The 21,211-nt window shown below is 44.4% G+C and overlaps 1 protein-coding gene across 1 annotated transcript in view; it reads right to left on the bottom strand.

Annotated features, from left to right (window-relative positions):
• ATP7A (ATPase copper transporting alpha) overlaps window positions 1-21,211 on the bottom strand; it is a 1,086,974-nt gene that overhangs the window by 108,606 nt on the left and 957,157 nt on the right. Inside the window, exon 19 of the mRNA XM_069612588.1 lies at window positions 10,418-10,560. Coding sequence (XP_069468689.1) covers window positions 10,418-10,560 — 143 coding nt within the window. The remainder of the gene's footprint in view (window positions 1-10,417; window positions 10,561-21,211) is intronic.

The following is a 21,211-nucleotide window of genomic DNA, read 5'->3' as shown; positions in this document are numbered from 1 at the left end:
GGATGTTGAAATGGCCCATGAGAAGGAGTTTAGAGGTATTAGTGAGGAGAGAGGCAAAATCGGCCCATTCAGAGAGGAACAAGCCGGGTGGCCTGTAGATAGTGGAGATGGTCAGAGAAGAGGTGGGAGAGATGACCAGCTTGCAAACCAGGCTATCTAAGGAGGAGTAAGGCTGGGTGGGTATGAGGGAGGAACAGACCCACTCAGGGAAAATCAAAGCAACCTCATCGCCAGCACAGTTAGGGCGATGCTTGGAGATGATCTTATAGTCATCAGGGAGAAGGGAGTCAAAACCAGTGTCTGGACTGGCATTGAACCATGTCTCAGTAAGAGCAAGGATATCTAGGTCAATGGCTTCCAGAAGGAGTGTTTGATGGCTGAACGAGCATTAAGTGTGGCTAGATGCAAGAGGTCTCCACCTTTGAAGGTAAGGGGGCGTGGTACATCAGTCGGAGGAGGGGGGGCAGAGAGTGGAGAAAGGAGTAGCAGGTGTGGGAAGGACGTTTTTTTAAGAACTTTATTTAGCACTGGCAATGACATTGCGGAAAACATTTGTTCCGATGGGGTATTACAGTTCACAGTTACAGCAACATTCATCTTTAGACATAATATACATAGTGCAGGGGAAGAGCTGTTAGGAAGGGGGAGGGAACGAGTGGGGGCGGGTAGGAAAGGAGGACACATCATACTATGTTATACAACTAAATCTGATGTATTATCAGTTCCTCCTTCTTCTTCCACCGCTAGTAAGTATGCCCTGAGGGGGGCCCATATGTGTTTAGGTCTAGACGTAGATTGGATCCCTCGTACATATGATTCTTCACTTTCTTGTGTATGGATTAGATCAAGCAACCAGCTTTTGCGAGTGGGAGGTTCCTTTGATTTCCATTTTCTGAGGATAGTCCGTTTAGCCACTGCTCCCCCACTGCAAATCTGCGGGCTTCAACCGAAGCTTTGCCGATATCTCCCAGGAGGTATTTCAGGGGTGTGGGAGGAATGTTCATATTTAAAATGTCTGCCATGGTGTCTGCCACTTCTGTCCAAAATTGTTTAATTGGCGGGCATTCCCAGTACATGTGGATGGCTGTTGCTTTGGTTGTTTTACATTTAGGGCATGTCTGCGGTTTGGTGGCATCAAACTTGGGGATTTGCTTGGGTGTAATGTGCAGTTGATTCACCATCTTAAATTGGATAAGTATGAAATTTGCACACAGGGATATGGCTTTTGTGTATTTGCAGTAGTTTTCCCATTGTTGATCATTTATTTGAATGTTCAAGTCTTTTCCCCACTTGGCCCTCATTCCGTTCTTGGAAGGAGTATTGGATTGAGTGATTCTCTTATAGGCTGGACACGCTGCCTGTGAAGCCTTCCTCTGTCAGGATTTCTGATAGAAATTTGTGGACTGGCGGTGCAACAGGAAAGGACGGCCATTTCTTTTTACAGGCGGCTTTTAATCTCTGATAGTGAAGTGTTGTGGTCAGGTTGTTGCCTGCACTGTTTTGGATCTGTGCCGCTGTGAGGAACCGACCTTCCGGAAAGAGATCGCCTACTTTGGCCTGTTTTTTTATTGTCCCATAGTACTTGTATGTTACGGTCTGTCGTAGGTTCCAGTCCTGGGTAGTTCCATAGGGGTAGATGTGGCGAGTATGGCACTTCATATCCCACTCTTTTTTGGATCTGTGCCCATGCTCTGGCCGTTGCTTCCATAGGGTCAGCCAGAGTTTTTTCTCTTGGTACTTTAGCAAATATCATGCTTTGGAGGTCCATGGTGATGCTGCAAACTTTTCTGCGTGTATGTGTGCAAATTGCTCTGCAGTATTCGTCCAGTGTTTTGCAAAGTGAGCTTGTGCCGAATAATAATATAGTTGGAAATCTGGAGCTGCCAAACCACCCGTACCATAGTTCTCACACTGCTTGGACCAGCTCAATCTGGGTATTTTCCCTCCCCAAACGAAGCGCGTAGCCAGAGTCTGGAGTGTGTCGAAAAATCTCTTGCCTGGCCAGATCGGGATACCATTAAATAGATACAGTAGCTTTCGGACTACCACCATTTTCAGTAGTGATATTCGACTGTACAAGGATAGTGGCAGTTTGGTCCAGGCATTAAGTTTAAGTTCAAGCTGTATCAGGTATGGGGCATAATTATTTCTATACAGGGTTTTTCTGTCGGGTGCTATGATGATGCCCAGATACCTTGCGGAAGTGGGGGACCAGCGTAGCTCATTCATTGTTGCTGTCCGGTTTGTAGACTCGGTCAGTGGTATTATTTCAGACTTGGTTTGATTGATTTTGTATCCGGAGTACTTGGTGAGTTTGGTAATGTCTCATATGACCGGTGGCAGATGTGTTTCTGGGTTTCTGATGTACAGCATCGTGTCATCCGCATAGAGGGAGATGAATTGTGGAGATCCCATTATACGGATCCCTCTCCAGGCGTGGTTGTGTCGTAAGTACGCTGCCATTCCTTCTCTTGTCAGGGCGAATATTAACGGGGAGAGGAGACAGCTTTTCCTGTTGCCTCTCTGTAATTCGAAGGCGGTGGACAGAGTTTTGTTGGTCCGTACTCTGGTGGAGGGATTGTGATATAGTAGTTTTATGAAGCTGAGGAATCCTGGGCCAAATCCCATCTTCTCAAGTATTCCGTACATGTATTTCCATGAGTCAAACGCTTTCTCCGCGTCTAATGTGACAGCGATCGTTTGTGCCCGGTGATCCATTTGGAACGTGATGGCGAAGAATCGTCTGAGGTTCAGGGCGGTAGAACGGCCAGGTATAAAGCCAGTTTGATCTGGGTGCACTAGTTTGGTCATGTATGGGTTTAGTTTAGTTGTTATTGCTTATGCGAAGATTTTTGCGTCTACGTTAATGAGAGACAATGGTCTATATGAGGATGGGGAGTGTGCAGGTTTATTGGGTTTTAGCAGCACGGCTATGATGGCTTCTTTCATTGTCTGTGGGAGCATTCCAGTTTCCAGGACCTCCTCCCATACCTCCAGAAGTCGTGGGGTGAGATAATCTATGTAAAGTTTGTAGAGATCTGCGGGAGGCCGTCGGATCCCGGGGCTCTGCCCGCCTTCAGGTCCTTGATTGGTTGTTGTATGTCCTTAAGGGATAGAGGTAGGTCTATCGTCGCGCTGGGAAGGAAGTTGATGAGGGACGGCAGGTGCTGGTCAAAGAGAAGGAGGTTGGGTTGAGGACCCTGAACCAAGATAGGCCAGTGTGATGGACATTAATGATACACCTAGATGACATTAATACACCTAGCTGATGCGAAGCCCGACAAGAGGACTTCGCATTTGGTGCTGCCATTAATGCCATTAATGGGAGAGGATGTGTGAGGAGAGAGTGCCGAGCTGTGATAAGGAGTCCATAGATCTGGGGCAGGGGGGCAGGGACAGCGAAGAGGATATAAGTGAAGATCTGTCTTGATGTTTCCGCGGACATAGGTGTCGGCGATGGGTAGGCTAGCCTTAGCTCCTACAACCATAATACATGCTAATGTTACCCTGCAGGGTGTAACAAGGAGTTTGGGAAGGGTCAGTACTGTCGGTTCTGGGGGTTGGGGCGGGGGGGGAGATCATCTGCACAGAACCCTTTAGCCGAATATCCACTAGTTTGGGGTGACACCTGGCCCCAATTCATCAACTTTTCAGTTCCCAGAACCAGGCAAGGGTCTTCTCTCATTTTCTCCTTCTTTCCCTTTGGAGACTTTAATCTGCAATTTACAACCATCCACTCAACCCCCCCTCTCCTTTCCCTTCTTCTCCTCATTCTTTTTTAAATCTTCTCTCAATCGCGTCTTCTCATTTCCCACCAGCACTACAGTATCTGCGTATCCTATCAACTCTTCTGATCATCATCATCATCTTTCCTTTTCTCCCTCTCTCCCAAAGTCCTCATCCACCCTTTCTCGTCATGATCTACATTGCTTCAACTCACTATCCTTTATTCTTCCTCTTTACTCTTCAGTCCTCCCTTCGCTCTCTCTCAACTTTAATCTACTTTCTTTTGATCATGCTGCTACCACTCTTCCTATCTCTTTCTCTCCATACTTCATTCTCTCTTACGTTCTTGTCCTTTCTCTCCATCTCACAGACTTCCACAGCCCTGGTTAACGCCTTCTCATCTCCCTTCAGTTCGCCCTTCATAAATCCGAACAGTGCCGGAACAAATCCCAATCCCCTCTCAACGTTCCTACTATTTCTTTGCTTCACTCCTCTTACAATTTGGCCTTACTTGCCACTAAGCTAAGAAACATTTCTTCTCTGATGTTATGTTTCTTTTTCACATCATCCTCGTCATCCGTTTTAAATTCTTACTAGCATTCTCCCTCCTTACCCTTGCCTGTACTACATTCTCTCCTCTTGGCTTTGTGTATTACTTCATCTCTAGGTCGTGGTCTCTACACTCTTCATTCACCTCTATGCCACCCTCTAATGCTCCATCTCTTTCTCCTTGCTCCTCTTTACTCATCTTTTTCTTTACTCACTGACTTTTGCACTGCCCCTCTCAATACATGCTCACCCTATGGGCTCTCCTCTTGATCCCCTTCCCTGTTCTCTTATCCCTCAATCTACACTCAACTTAACCATTATCTCACCTGTCTCAAATATCTGCCTCTTCAGTTCGATTCTCTTCTTTCTTTAAACACACTCTGGTTTTCTCCCTCCTTGGGAAACCTATCCTTGGACCCTACTGGTTCTGGGAATTTCCTTCACAATTCTCTTCTCCCTTTTCCCTCACAGCTACTAGCGTGTGCCATCTATTTACAGGTGTCTTCTTGCTTCACCCACTCCTTCCTCCACTTCAATCTGGTTTTTGACCTTCTCTGTCTACCGCGACTGCTCCGCTATATTCCACCAATACCCTTATTTCAGTTTGTCATGCTATGCGATCCTCTATATTCATCCTCCTGGATCTGTCTGCAGCCTTTGATACTTTTAATCCTTCTATCATAACCCTCTTCTCTTGGACTATATGGCCCAGTCCTCCACAATGGTTAAATCCTATTTATCTGACCAGCCCTATTCCGTCTCCTGGGTCGGGCATACCTCTTCTCCCTATCCTGTTCATTATAGAGTTCCCCAAGGCTCTGTACTCAGTTTCTCTCTATAGTATTCCCTTATGTGCTCTTATTTCCTGCTATAACCCGTTGTGCCATTCATACACAAATGAACCACAACTCTTCTCACTCTCTTCCTATGTTTGCGATACTCCATAAGACACTGCAGTGTCCAATATGTTGCTTCTCCAAACGCACTCACTCAATTGCTGCGGCTACCGAAGAAGACACCATGGAAATCCTGTGCAACGAGATCTCATTGATGAGAAGCCCCAGGAAAACATTAAAAAAGGCTAAGCATAAAATCAATAAGCCTCGATCGCAAAGCCTGAAGCGAGTTGCCTTTTTCCGACTTCGGATTCTGGCAGCAGAGCCGTCCGGACATGCATAGAGTACAGACGGACCCGGCCTGTTTGGGACAGTATTTCGTAACTAAAGTCTGAGGCAGGGGAATCATGAAACAAGTAGAATTGAGGGGCCCTTTAGACAAATGGCTGAGACTACAGCTGAAAGATCCAGTCATAGAGCCAGCTAATATTGAATCCTCAACTCAAGCCACTTTAGTGCCTTGTAGCGAAGGAATTGAGACCAGGCCAAGTCGACAAATGGCCCATTCAACAATGCAGAAACCACAATTCATTAGGAGAAATAGACAGATTAATAATCTAAATCCTTGTACGTTTGTCAACCCAAACTCCTTTGCTGCTTTGAATAACTTGGTAAAAACACAAGAACTTTACCCGAGATATGACAGTCCTTTCCTGAATCGATCCAGTCTACTGGACATGTGGAAATATATTCCCCGTTTATCTGCAATTGGCAACTCTGATCTAATTCGAGTAGAACTTCCCAAATGGCAGAGTAGCACAAATTGGGCTCTAATTAAGTTGTCTTCACCAGCAATCACTCTATAACTATGCACGCATGTGGATGCACGGTTTGACCTATGATTCAAACGAACTGTATGCAATAGCAATCTAGCCACTGCTTGTGTTAGCAAGGCAGAAAGAAGCATGCAGTATCCTCTAAGGCATTTACCAGAAATAAACCATACGCATTCAATTGGAGCCATACCTTATCTCTAACATCACCAACCCACGAACCTAAGATGCGATTCATGAGCTGAAACACTTGTGGTTTTAATAGTTTTAGGTTCCCAGGAGAGAAGGACCATTTTTAAATGTTGTAACATTTAATTTTTACAGGAAACTTGGTTATGTAAGCCGTTAATTGTAGACGGCTATAGATTGTTTCCGAAAATGGCATTGAAAGCTTCCATGGGCAGACCTTCAGGTGGGCTTGTAATTCCGGTAAATAAATTAGAATTGTTAAATTTTGAGGTCCTCAGTGAACAATGCTATGGGGTACTAGCAATAAATGTTGTAGTTAAAAATCTTTGTCAGCAACAACCAATTCTACTGGTAAATTTATATTGTAATCCGCTTCAAGTAGACAGATTCTTTTTATGAAAGCGGTCGGGCAGTATGTGAAGCTTTTATTTGTGTGCATAAGAGATGCAACATTATAATAGCTGGTGATTTTAACGCGGTCTGCAGGTCAAAGTCAGATAACCGGGAACAGTATGACAGCAGTAAGGTGAAAGTACACTCATCAGGTAGCAAATGGAGAACATTTTTGCCTGCTGGAATTTTAGCCAGCTTAATAGTGCGATTGTTTGTGACACTCCAGCAAGTGCAACATTGCATGTTGGAAGGTCAACTGCACATTTGGACTATATTGCTATGTCACCATATTATTTATTCTATTTGAGGAGTTACGTGTGCTGGATAATGAAGAGTGGTCATAGGAAGCTGGTAGCTAAATTTGGGGTATACTCGCAGTCAGGTGTTGAGGGTGGTATAAGAGGGCTAGAAGTGAATCCTGCTGGGAATAAAATTCTGAAGCATAAAGGTAACTTGAGTAAGTTCAATGAGCGAGTTTACCAGTTGCTTGAAGCTCTCCCAGAGTGTGAAAGATGTGCCCACCTGACTCCATGTAATTTTGATGCTTTTGTGGATACGTGTAAATGGGTGACAAACAGTACCATCCAGAGAATTTCAGGGAGGTCTCATCATTTTGATATGATTATACAAGGAAAAAAGAAACGGCTGAAAAAAAGAAATGTGTGATCTAAAAAGGAGTTCATTAAGCGACCCCTTGCTCCTGACTAGCATCAAACTCCAAAAACAACGGTTCAAAAATTGGTTGAGATGCTATAAAGCATATAAATTCCAGAAGGTGGGTTGGCAAATGTTGGGATTTGTATTTCTTTGTTTATATAGCGCTTTCATCCAACGCGCTTTGCATTATAACAGAATACATAGAACATTATAACAGTAGAAGCAATAAACAATCATGAATCGAACCAATAAAACAGTAGGTAGAGCAATTCATCTGTGGGGGAATGGGGAAGGGGTGAGGAAGGGAAGGAGGAGGGAAGAGGCATAAGGGCAAAAATGAGTGAGGATAAAGGGAAGGGGGAGGGTAGAGAAGATCATAGGGAAGATTCAAGGGAAGGGGAGAGAAAGAGGTGGGGAGGGATTCATGGTGGGGAATGGAGAAGGAGAGATTTCAGGGAAGTGTGGAAGGAGGAAAAGGTAGGTAGAGCGGATTGAGAGAGGTAAGGAGTTCCATTGCAGGGGGGCTAGGATCTGAAAGGAGCAGAAGGAGGCACATGGTGGAGGAGGGACAGAGATAAGGAAGTGATCAGCTGAACGAAGGGAGTGGGAAGGAGTGTAGAAAGAGGAGAGATAAGAAGGGGCCAGATCGTGGAGGGATTTAAAGACTAGACGGAGGAAATGAAATTTAAGTTGGGAGTGAAAGGGAAGCCAGCCAAGGAAGGAGAGCGAAGAAGAAATGAGTCATGCGGGGCAAGGAGACAGAGGGTACGGGCGGCTGAGTGGTAGATAGATTTGAGGGGAGCAAGATGAGAAGCAGGTAATCCAAAGAGTAGGGAGGAGCAATAGAAGAGGCGAGAGAAGATTAGGGAGGAGATTAAAAGTTTAGTAGCATGGAAGGTGAGAGAAGAGCACACTTCGGGAATATTGAAGAGGTGGTAGCGACAGGCGTGAGAGGTAAGAGAAATATGGTGGGAGAAGGAGAGGGAGGAGTCAAAGTGTATACCTAGATTGCGAGCGTGGGTAGAGATAGGAAGATAAGAGGGGGGAAGTGAATGAAAGGTGGAGGAGGGGGAAGAGTATTGGATGGAAAGAATAAGACTTCAGTCTTATCAGTATTGAGAGAAAGTAAGCGGGATGACATCCAGTTTTTAATAGCAGTGAGACAGGACGAGAGTTTAAGGTGGAGGACAGAGGAGAAGGAAAGGAAGAGTTGGGTGTCATCAGCATAGAAATGGTGATAAATACCAAATGCGGAGATAACAGGGGCAAGGTGTCGAAAGAGAATAGGAAACGGCCGAGAACCAAACCTTGGGGAACGCCGTACACCAAGGGGAGGTGAGGTGTGGTCGCCCATGGAGACAGCGAATGAGCGGGAGGAGAGTTAAGATGAGAGCCAGTTAAGAACAGAGCCTTTGAAACCAAAGGAAGAAAGAGTGTAGAGAAGAAGGGGGTGATCAACAGTGTCGGGGTGATCAAAAGTGTCGAAAGCAGCAGAGAGGTCAAGGAGATTAAGGACAGAGGATTGCTTAGAGTATTGAGCGGAGAGGAGGGAGTTAAGGATATAAGTGAGGGCAGTTTCAGGAGAGTGTTTAGGTCGGAAACCAGTAGGGAGGGCTGTAGGAGAGAAAGATTAGCAACAAGGGCTGAGAGCTGGGAATAGGCGAGGCGTTAAAGTAATTTACAGAGGAAAGGGAGAAGAGAGATTGGGTGAAAGTTAGAGGTGAGAAGGGGATCAGCAGAAAGTTTCTTCAGAATAGGTATGATGGTGGCATGCTTGAATGCGGAGGGGAAGGTAGCTGAGGAAAGGCTCGCAAGCAAGCTAGTGCGCAGAGGAGAAAAATAAAATCAAAATACTGTAAAAGAGGAAGCAAAGAGAATTTGCAGCATTATAAAATGAAAGTGATCCCTAGCCTTTTGTATAGAATTAGGATCAATGATAATTTATGTTCCCTTCCCTTCAGTAAAATAGAATGTAGGATATGGAAACATGCTCTAGGATTACCAGTATGTGTCCCTATGGCTTCTCTGCGATTTAAGCTAGGGTTGACTTCACTAAGCTGTATAGTAGATCTAAGAATTGTAGCGCTGCACAGAAAATATATTGTGCCTGTACAGACTTCTCTGTATGCTGATTTGGCAGTTACCTTAGAATAGGAAAGAAATAAAGCGGCTAATAAATTAAAGCAAAGAGTGGAAACGATTAACTCTACAATGGAGCTATCAATTGAGGATCTCACAAGCTATCCTTGTGATGTAGAAAAGGCTATGTTGAGGGCAGACTGGATAACCACAATGACAACCATGTGCCAATATACATTATACATAAGCCTGTCTCCATTAGATAAGGCTTTAGGGTAACTTCCAAATTATCTAAAGAAATTCCCAAATTCATCCTGGGTAGCCCAGCTTCTGCAGTACCGCCTTAATCTTCTCCCGACCGGAGAGATCTGCCAAGTCAGAGCGAAGAATGAAGTAAAAGTAGCATGTCATTTGTGTAGAGATTTATCGGCAGACCCAAGTGAGCTCTCTATACTCAACTCTGTTTATATACAATCCAACAATCCTTATTGGTCAGCATTTCTCGTGGAGAGGAAATATTATGTACGATTGTTAACATTTTTACAAGAGGCAAGTTTGATAAACTTAACATAACTTAACCCCAACTGGTTTATGTGGTCGACAAATTCATTATATATTGCTTTTATGATTTTTTGTATTGGGGTGAATTGTAATGACTTGATTGATTATTGTAACATTGTGATAGGTTGTCTTATTGCAACCTGGAACACAAACAAACAAAAATAGAAAAGCAGGGACTGTTTCTTCTTTGGTTATTTTAAATATATTCCTCATATTTTTGGGCCCTTTCAGTTTGGTGCCCAAAGACAAGAAGCGTCAAGAAAAATGGCTACATAACTCTAAAGGAAGTTATACTATATCCTGTTGTAATACTTTTGGCCATTTGCTGCTGATATATACTAACTGGGCCTTGCCTGGCACTCTGAGGCTCTCGGGCAGCTGGGCCATCCAAAAATGGACTAAGCCAAGCTATGTTCTCCCATGTCTTCACCCAACACAACTATGCTGAAAAATATTGTAACATTTTAAAGACCCTTTCTCATCACCATCATCTGCCACATTAAGAACAAACTTACACTCAGCACTGTGAATTGACCATATAGTGCTCTACTATTGTTCAACAAATCATAAAATACTGCATGGAGCAACGCTTACCTGGGCAGCAATATTTCTGGCAGTCCTGCTGTTGTCTCCAGTCATGAGAATGACTTGTAAACCCATTGACTTCAGTGTGTGGACTGCCAGTAGTGCTTCTGGCTTCACTGTATCCGCTATAGCAATCAATCCACAAAGAACCCCTGCAAAAACATAAGACAATGTAATCCCCAGCAGGATAGCAAACATAACATTCAAAAGCACTTGTAATCCAAAGTAAAAAGTCTAATGAATGTATTTAGTTAGCATTTGTAGAGCGCTCCAAGTCTGTGGGAATCTGTTGGCAAGTTACATTCAAGTCAAAGAACACAGGCAAGACACTGAGGGTAAAAGTACATAAGAAATGAGTCTGGTTGTTGGTTACAGAGGTGCACATATCAGTAGTGTTAGCAGGGATGACAGCGCGCAGGTCATGCCTAGTGATGCAGAATGGTATAAAGGCTGTTGGGGTCTTGTGAAAAAAGCCAGGTTTTGAGGCTTTTGCAGAAGGGCCAGAGGGATTTTTCAGAGCAGAGCGAGAGTGCAAAAGAGTTCCAATGCTTGGCAGCTACTATCGGGAAGCTGCGGCCTCCTGCCTTTGGACTGCTTTAATCTAGGACAGTAGGTGTGAGTAGGCGGCCCTGGTGGGTCTGTCGGATTAAGATTTGTTAATTTCACTCGCTAGGTATGAGGGAGCAGTGGTGGAGAGGCATTTGTGAGTGAGAGGAAGTGTTTTGAACAGGACCGGGAGCCAATGGGTGTTAAGTCTGGCAGATGAAATGTGTTCTCTTTTGGGCATGTTCAGGGGAGCTCTTAGGGCATCATTTTGCATCACTTGTAGTTTTCTGATATTGCATGCAGTTGCGCCTGCAAATAGAGCGTTACAATAGTTGATTCTTGAGAGAATTAATGCTCTAGCTAGTGTGATGCAGCTCTCCAGAGATAAGGGTCTGCAGGCATTGATGAGTCTGGTCATGTATGCTGCCGCAGAGGCTATTGCATTCAGATGTCTTGTGAGGGAAAGCGAGGAATCTAGATACACCGCTAGTGTTTTTACTGATTTGGAGGCTAGGATAGGGTTTTCAGTCTATGGTGAAGGATTTGTAGTAGTCTTAGTTTAACATGAAATTGCGTTCCAATGAGGACGATCTCGGTTTTTCTTTGTTAAAACAGACCATGATGAGCCATCCAGATTCGGAAAGTTTGGTCAATTTGGTGTAGTGCGGTCGAGTGCGAGTTGTAGTTACCGTGATGGGAACGAGAATTTGGGTGTTGTCCGCATAGTTTGTATAGGAGATGCCCAAGTTGTCGAGTAGGTCAAAGAGTGGCTTAGTGAAAATATTATACAGAGTCAGTGAGACGTAGGAGTCTTGGGGGACCCCACAAGACACAAGGACGGAGGGCCGCAGCAGTGTTAGAGAAGACACTCGTCGTGCGATTTGAGAGGAAGGACTCTATCCAGGTTATGGACTTTGAAAAGAAGTAGGCGGCTGATGAGGTGTTGGCATAGTATGTTTTGGTCGACTAAGTCTAAAGCAGATGCCCCGCTGTCTAGGATTTCAACCATTTGGATTTTTAGGTCCAGGAGAGCTTTTTCAGTTCCATGACCAGGGTGGAAACCAGATTGGCGACGGCCAAGCAGACTGTACGTTTTCAGGTATTTCTGGATTTGCAGATCTGCTGCTCTGTCCAGTATTTTGAGAGGGAAGGGCACTGTCATAATAGGACGGTAGTTGGTTGGATTGTTCAGGTCTAGTGTAGGTTTCTTTAGACGCTGAAGTACCCTCGCTTCTTTAAGGTTGGTGGGGATGTTGTCTGATGAGAAGTACTTGTGAATGAGTGATACGATGAAGGGGGCAAGTTCAATGACAGTCTTTGATGAAGGAAGCCGGGCAGAGGTCACCTTGGCATCTTGAGGGCTTAAGGGCTTTCATAGTTTTGGTAACATCAGGCAGGGTGACAAGGCTGAATGCGAATGGTTCAAAGGAGTGGACAGGCGGTGGAGGTGGGCTAGTTCATGTTTCAGACAGTGGGAATTTTCTTTTTTCTTTTTCTTTTGGCTTGGAGAGTGGCGATTTTGTCAGTAAGTGCCTTTTGGATGTTGGCGCACCAGGTGCGGTCCTTTGTACAATTGTGAGGGGGAGTGATTGGGGCTTCCAGTTCACACAGGATGGCGAATAGTTCTCTAGGTCCTGGATTGGCTTTTTGTATTCAGGTGTTGTAGGTTGCACTTTTACGTGGGGGGGTGGCCTGCTTGTAGGCTTTGGCTGAGGAGATTAATAGGTCTTTGTTAATGATTGAAGGGGATTTTTCCCATAAGGTCTCTGCAGCTCGTTTGGAGGAGCGCAAGACTTTAAGATTTGGGGTGTACCAGGCATTCAGGTGCGATAGTGGTTTTCGTTTGCACGTCCTCAATGGAGCTACTTTGTCAATGGCTAGCAGGAGTGTTTGATTGTAGAGCTCCACCATAGAATTGGGATCACTGTCTGTGTGTTGGTAGTTAGTTGTGTTTAGTAAATTATCACTGGGAATAGAGAACCTGATAATGTTATGATCAGACCATGGGTTGTTCTATATGATGTTGGTGTTACAGTTCATATCAGCTGGCCAGTCAAGTGTATGACCTTTCTCATGCGTCGGGTCTGATGTAGTGGGTGAGGCCCAGTGCTACCACAGAGATGGCTATGTCAGTGCATTCATGTCTGCAGGGTGGTTGAGGCCTAGATTTGTCTCTCCCATAAGGATTATCCTTGAGGAAGGCTTGGTATTGTTGAAGAGGAGATTAGCAATGTCTTCCTCTAAGGATGACAGGGGGCCTGGCGGTCTATAAATGGTGTGGATCATCAGTGTCGCAGTGTTAGATAGGGATAGTTTGATGGAAAGCAGTTCTGCAGAGTTGAACAGTTCGTTTGACCATTCTCCGATAATTATGTTTTTTTGTGGCTATTATGGCTACTCCTCCTCCTTTAGTAGAGGGTCTGTCCTTACGGTAGATGGTGTAGCTGTCAGGGATGGCGAGTGATATGAGAGGGCCCGCCGCTGCATGCAGCAAGGTTTCCGTAATGGCTAAGAGGTCTAGTTTGTTTACTGTGATGAGGTCAGATATATCGAGGGCATGGGCTAGGAGGGATCTAGTGTTAATGAGGGGTCCTTTAATATGTTTACAATCTTATCTGAGGAGGTAGTGCTATTCGATCTAATAGTGTTAGTCATGGCCATATTTACTGTGGGGTGTTTGCTAGCCACGTCATTAAGCTAAATGGTGGTGAGCTCGGCTGACGCGTTGGCATCAAGTGTACTTTACACAGGTTCAGGGGAGCCGGTGGGCAGGGGCATGGGCTCCCGGATACCACTAACATTAGTCGCTGTGGGATCAGTTGCCAGTATGAATGTGGTGCCCGACATAGTGTAGGCCATGTGTTCCGAGGAGAGTGGCCTCATGCCGGATTGGGGTCGTAGTCTCAAGAGTACCAGTAGCTACAGACCTGTAGGGGCTAAAAGGTTCTGATGTCCCTATGCCCTTGAAAGTAGTAGTGCCATAAGGCTTGATGGAGCATTAGGCTGCCTTCATAGTAAAGGCAGTGGTCTGAATGTATGTGATATACAAGGTACGTTTGGTTTCATGCATGCTAAAGACAGTAGGCTCAATGCATGTAGTATACAAGGTACATTTGGTTTCATGCATAGTAAAGGCAGTAGGCTCAATACATGTGGTATACAAGGTACGTTAGGCTTCATGTAGAATAATGACAGCAGGCTTGGTATATGTTGTCGGGCAAAGTAGTGGCGACAGCCTCAGTGATAGAGGGGGCCGCAAGGGAGGCGGTACCAGTAGGATGCTGATCCCGTGTGGCATAAACAGAAAGGGCAGCTGGCCCATTAGTGGTGGCCGCTAGCTTGAAAGGGCATGTAGCAATAGATGTGAGCAAAGCCAATGACGTGGTAGTTTTCACAGAGCTGAGAATAACCGTGGGTCAAGAATGTTTTGTGCTCGTGACATTGTTGGATTTAGGTGCCTCTTCCAGGACACATGGGTTCTTCATTGACTCAGTGATGGTGTAATTCTGAAGTTCCATAGATATCTGGCTTAGTCGTCAGCAATGAAGTAGCGATGGGAGAGGCGTTTTTTGGCCTTTTTACCTAGTTGGTGGTTTTGTTGCTGAGGGCGGCAGTAGAATTTGCTAGGGGCGTAGGTTTGGTGTGGGGCTTCAGCATTTGGTTGTGCGGCTTGGTAATGGGCGTAGTGGGTTGGCACGCAATGGCGGGAGTATTAAGTGATAAGGCTTGTGGTGCAGACCCTGAAAGGTGCTTATGAAAACACGGTCAGTGTTTGCAGAGTGTTGGCGAGATCCTATGATCGTGGTGCTTGGGGAGGCAGGCTGGGCTAGAAGCAAGCATCATGACTATGGAGTTGGCTTTGGGCATATCGTGAGAGTTTTTGAGGGCAGGCCCGTGGGGGTTAGTTTTCAGAAACGCATGCCTTAGTGTGATACGTGAAGACAGGCGCATATTCGTTCGTTCTGGCGGACAAGAGTAGTAAGGCCTAGTATTTACCTTTCATTTAGCACAAAAGGGTGAATAGCGTAGATAAGATTGGATTTAAAAGAACAACATTTATAGCATCTTTCAGAATCACCAACACCAAAACGAGTGCTCACAGCAGAGAAACAACATTTTGCATTTTGACTGGAATGTGCTGTAATGAGAGGGGTCCTGAAGATATTGGTGTCATCATTTAGCTACATAACTCACCAAATCTTAAAGTTGGCCCGGCTCAAACTCATTAATGAAAGGAATGCCACAGAAATATTCACCAAGTCAAAAGAATTGAAAATACAAAATTAACAGCTATTTCATTTCCAGAAAAAATGTTTGAACGTATACAACTCGTAATCCCAATCTTGTTTTGGGTTACATAGTACAGCAAGGGCCGGAAAGAGGCATGAGCCACATTCCAAAGGTAAGGCGGCAACCAATTCTGTAATAACAGGGGCCCAAGTAAAGGCTGAAAATACCATTGGAAAAAATGTCATAGCGAGTTGGACTTACAGGAAGAGAGCAGAAAAATGTAAAATGACAAGAGTACAACTGCTGCAAAGGGTCTGCGTGTATGATCTTCGACTGCATGTTTACAGTAACTTCACATGAGAAGGAATTTATGGTCAATTTAAGCACAGAGTTTTAGCGGGTAAACCCAGGAACAGTCAGCTGAAAAGTATGCCTGAACTAGCCATGTTTTTCAGAAACTGGCAGGAAGATGGTGTTCATTGAGCACAATCTAGTCAATAAATGAGGCCAGAAAGAGTTAATCCTCTGAAAATCTACAAATAGTTGGCATGGTTGGTAAATGTGTCATTGGTTGCTAAAACGTTATAGCTCCCTTCTGTATGAACACATCTTTTCTCTTCACCCTGTAGTTCTGCCTCACATCAGCATCCTCCACACATTGATTCTCACCTGTCCCTCCTCCCAATAGTAGCAGCTTTTAGATCAACATTTGGCAAAAATATAATAATGGCCACTATTAAATACATTTTTACATAGGAAGACTATTGATATTGGAGTATGCATTGTTGCAATATAGATGTGTTGCCTTTAACATGATCACATCAAGGTTTTATATAGTGTCTTGTGGCAGATTATAAAAGCTTCTAAGCACTGTAACGATAAATGCTATTTAAGAATAAAATGGCACTTAACTTAATGAACTTAAATGAAGGGCTGAATGGACTCCATAGAATATTGACATGTGACTGCAGATCCTACACGGATCTATGCAGCAAATGCTCACCTACTGAGCAGTCCTACTGGTAGTGTAACTCTAAAGTGTATAGCATATAATGAACAATAGATCAATATTGATATATTTGTTTTATGTATTTGTTACATCATTTGCAGAACACAATGCTAACAAGAACATTGGTCTCTGTGCTGAGCAGGGCAAGAAGCCTGAACAAGGGTGGTTAATGAGTGAAGTTCCTCAAAAACCTTGGCTTTGAAGGTTTGGTCTAACTTGGCGACATCTTATAGTAGTGAACAAAGAAAGTAGTTGGTACAATCAATACATTAAGTCCATGGAGTCGCGTCTCACCAGGTCTGGGGTTTAGCCAAGTACAAGACCCCTTGCAAAATAGTGTAAGGTATAAGTAACCTGGAAAGAGACTGCGCCTAATTTTTGCAAATTAGTTTCATTTCTCAGAAAATTGCCCTTGTAGTTGATGACACGTGTTTCGGTCCTCCAAGGACCTTTTTCAAATCAGGGCTATTGATTAGTCTTAACATTATATAGTCATAAAAAAGACAAAAGATGAAAACATAAGCAAATAGTCACATTGGTAGACATGTGTATATATCCAAAAATAAAGTGATGATATAGATAATAAGAGCAAGGGCAATTTTCTGAGAAATAAAACTAATTTGCAAAAATTAGGCGCAGTCTCTTTCCAGGTTACTTATACCTTATGTCAATGAGTGAAGAGCTAAGCCTGGGTGAATGAGGTAGGTCAGTGGACAGATGTATATGTTGAAGAGCATGGGAAAAAGGGAAGCGCTGTGAGGGGCTCCACAGGGGAGGGGTTGAGGTATTAACTGGAAATGGAGAGCAGAGGCAAAGTGCAATAATGCAGGATCGGGCAGCAAGAAAGTATTCCATCCAGAGTACGGTGCTTTGAATTCTTGCAACTCTGAGTCAGGAAAGGAGGTGGTTGTGGTAAATCGTGTCAAACATAGCTGAACGGTCAGGGAGAATGAGGGAGCCAACTCTGTCTACTGCAATGTGGTTTTATGTCTCATTGAAGAACAAGGTGGTAATGGACGGGATTTAATTACAGCTTATTCGACAAAGAGTAAAGAGTAAATATCAAGCTGGATATCTCAAGGCAAATAGGACACCTTTTGTTAGTGAAAAAAGAGAAAAGCTGAGAGCAGCAGGAGAGGAGTGGAGAGAAAGGAGTACATAGAGGACATCAATAGGTACTGAGGAAGTTGCAGAGCCTAACCGTCAAATAGGCTTTCTTTTTATTTCAGATTTGCCCTTGGTGCTTCAGGTAAACTAGTTTGCAGGGTCGTTTTTACAAGTTTCTCTTTCTTTAACAATACAAATAAAAACGATGCAAACAAATACACACACTGAACCTGGTGCAGTGGCAGTGTTTGCCTCCAAATAATGCACATCAGGGCACCACCAAAGTATTACTTTTAAATCACGTTCCCAGACACCAGAGAAATGGCAATGAGAACCAAATACAAAAAACGGGATTCAATGCAATCAACAGAAAAGGTACTGAGGGCACTTCCGATCCGTGTGTTACATTTGTACACAGAAACTAAAAAGGGGATCAATTTAAAACCCTTTTTATCCATACATATTTTTGTTTTTATTTGGGCAGATCACGATGTTTGACAAAGTTGGTTGACATCTTGAAGATGTTACAAGTTGGGCCTTTGCCTTCTCTCAGATTACTTTTGGAAAGATGTCCCTTGAGTAAGAAATAAACATAGGCAATAAACTTGGCAGGCTTTTGTACAGTAAGGATTTCCAGGGAGTTTGTCTATGGTACCGGAGTAGTTTCACCCCTCAGCCTACAGTAGGAAACATGTTCTGTTGCTAACATCAGGTGTCCACGACTGGTAATTTTAAACATCCTGCAATTGCTTGGTTCTTCGATACTGGTGCAGCCTCCTGCAACCTCTAACAGACTTTTGCCTGTTTTTGTGGACTCTACATGCTCACCAATGTCCTTTCATTGTACAGCTGAGGAAGTTTTTGGTGATCTTACCATTGTTTGGTCTTATTCAGACTGGATCCTTGACATTCTGTTCTCCGACAAGTTTGTAACCTGCCAGCTCCTTCTGAAGTTCATTATGAGGAGCTGGTCCATACTTACTTCTTCCCCTCCAGTGTAAAAAGTGTTCAGTCTCCACCTAAATCGGATGATGTTATAGACAAGAGGCAGAGCTTAGGCGGCTAAGGGGCATTGCCGCCCTCCTCCCAGACGGCCATATAATTCCCAATGTGTCCTGTGAGGAACCCAAGGGCGTCCTGACTTCTTTTCTTCCGGTACCTTCCTCTTGGGTGGTCAGGGAAAGAACATTGCTTTTGAATCCAGACCCTGGTGGGTGGATAGGAGAGGGAGGATCACCTGGGTGAAGGAGTCTTTGGGAGTGGGGGAAGGACGTCCTTAGGCAAGACATGGTATCCCCCATTTCCCTTTCATGACAAACCCTCCTTCACTCAAACATTTATAGGCTTTTGTAAGCCCTTTCCCTGCGTTTCCCCTCAACCATTCCCAAAACACACCAGTACGCTACTGGGACGAAAGAGGACAATTAGAAAAACACATCCTCACTTTGTTAAAGTAGACACCTATCAACGGCAGCCTAGTACTGGGGTGAGGAGGAGACCAGGAGCAAAGCAGGACTACTGCTTTAGTGGTTTTCAGTCTAGTCCGTTTTGGAATGAGAATGGAGGCAGGCGCTTTAAAATCTGGAATCCCCAAGGAAATGGAGTCAGCTGTGGGAGAATGACCTCAAACTCCTGGGTGCAGGCAGACCTCTTCAGTGTAGCGTTGTGGCAGGAGGAGCGCTCGAGACCCATGGAGAAGTGGTGCAGAGCGTATGCAGGGGAAGCAGAGGTACAGGACGCTGGAGGCGGGTGGCAAGCCGTAAGGAGGAGGCCGGTGAGACCGAGAGAAATGGTTGTGTGGGTCCTGTGTTGTAGGGGAAGCACTGCTGGCTGTGCGCAAGCCATAAAGATCGCTGGAGAAAACGCAAGGGACCGCTAAGGGAGAAAGGTACCCGTGGCGGCAGAGGACCTAGCAAGAAACCGTAAAACCGATCAGCGAGTGCAACCAGAAGGGGGAACACCGAGCTGGCAGGCAGTCATAGAAATAAAGCTATGGACATCAATATAAACGGAAAACGCGCATTGCTATGTGAAGTTAAAGCAGATAAGACATTTTTGAATACTGAATGAAATGGAAGCAAGTTGGGAGCACTCTTGAGGAGTCAAAGAAAGATTGGTAACCTTACTGAAAGGACATTTTTGAGCAGAACTGAAACGGTAAACTGAATTAACTCAAAACAAGTGCTAGCAAAGGCAAGGAAGCACAAAGATTTGAATGCATGATATGAGAAATCCAGCATTGGCCAAAGCCGAGAAAATGCCAAGAAGAACAAGTTACTTACCAGCTGTAACGTTCTTTCGACTGGATGTTCTTCCCACGTATTCCTCATTTTATGATAATTAGTTATCGCCAGCTTCGGAATTTTTTTTGGCAGAGGGCGCTGTGCTCGAGGTCTTGCCGTCAATTGTCCCTCGACGGCCTTCGTACCTTGTCGACGTCACTGATGGTATAAATAGCTCAAGCCACGCCCGTTGGCTTCAGTTCTGTTTTTTCGATGAAATATTGGAGGAACACCCCGACGTGCCTCATGACTGATGCACTCTTCGTGAGATGAAAGTTTTAAAAAAACGCAAACTGTACTGCGGGATAGGTTGGGAGGGTCGATGAGGAATACGCGAGAGGAACATCCAGTCAAAAGAACGTTACAGTTGGTAAGTAACTTGTTCTTCGAATGGATTGCGTCCTTCCACGTATTCCTCATGTTATGATAAGACTCCCATAGCAGTGGCAATTTTGGAGGTGGGAGTACTAGATACTGTTTTCATGGATGGAATGAAGTACTGCCTTGGCAAATAACCCCTCGTTGGAGGAGGAAGCATTTAAGCAATAATGCTTGATGAAAGTATGCATCGATTTCCATGTTGCAGCTGAACAAATATCCGCTGCAGGAACTCCCCTCTTCAGAGCCGCAGAAGTAGCCATCCCCCTGAGTGGAATAGGCTCGAAGCCCATCTGGGGGATCCTTTCCCACCAATCTGTAGCATTCAATTATAGCCAGAATGATCCAGCGGGATATGGTTTGTTTTGTCACCGATAATCCCAATTTATGACCTGTATAACCTACAAAGAGTTGGTCATTTTGACATAATTTTGACATTCGTGAAATGTAAAAACTGAGAGCCCTTTTGGGGTCCAGTCTATGCAGTCTCTCTTCTTTGCCCAAATGAGGAGGAGGATAGAATGTTGGTAATATGATTTTTTGTGACAAATGAAAGAAACTACTTTTGGTAAAAAGGAAGTTTTAACTTTAAGAACTACCTTGTCCTTGTAAAAAATAGTATATGGAGGTTTACATGAGAGAGCCTGTAGTTCACTAACCCTGCGGGCTGATGTTAAGGCCACAAAAAGGACGGTTTTTAATGTTAGAAGCCTCATGGGACAAAAGTGCAAAGGCTCAAAAGGTATACAAGTTAGAAACTTAAGTACTAGATTTAAATCCCAAGTTGGGACATGAAACGGTACTGGAGGGTACACATTAGTAAGCCCTTTCAGGAATTGAATGATTAATGGAATTTTGAAGTAGGAAACCTCTTCCGAGGAGCGCTTGAAAATGGATAGCGCAGCAAGATATCCTTTAATTGTTCCGATCTGGAGCCCCAGATTGGCTATATGTAATAGGAAAGAAAGTACCATTGGGGTGCCACATTGAAAAGGGTCCACATGCTTATCTTTGCACCAGTTCCTTAACTTGTTCCGACGACATCGGTACAAAGATTTTGTTGCTGGCCTTCTGGCCGAAAGCAAAATCTCCATAACGTCATCCGGAATATCCCAATCCTTGTATCTCAACCTCTCAGAAACCATGCGTGAAGGTTGAGTGTCTTGACCTCTGGATGGAGAACGCGACCTTCCTCTTGCGCGAGAAGATCCTCTCTTTGCGGAAGACGTATTGGAGGGCAGATGGACATGT

The sequence above is a fragment of the Ambystoma mexicanum genome, chromosome 5p, assembly GCF_040938575.1.
Source record: "Ambystoma mexicanum isolate Mex_15411 chromosome 5p, UKY_AmexF1_1, whole genome shotgun sequence".
NCBI classification, from domain to species: domain Eukaryota; kingdom Metazoa; phylum Chordata; class Amphibia; order Caudata; family Ambystomatidae; genus Ambystoma; species Ambystoma mexicanum.
The sequence above is the reverse complement of the archived record's forward strand: the minus strand, read 5'-3'. Positions and strand labels throughout refer to the sequence as shown.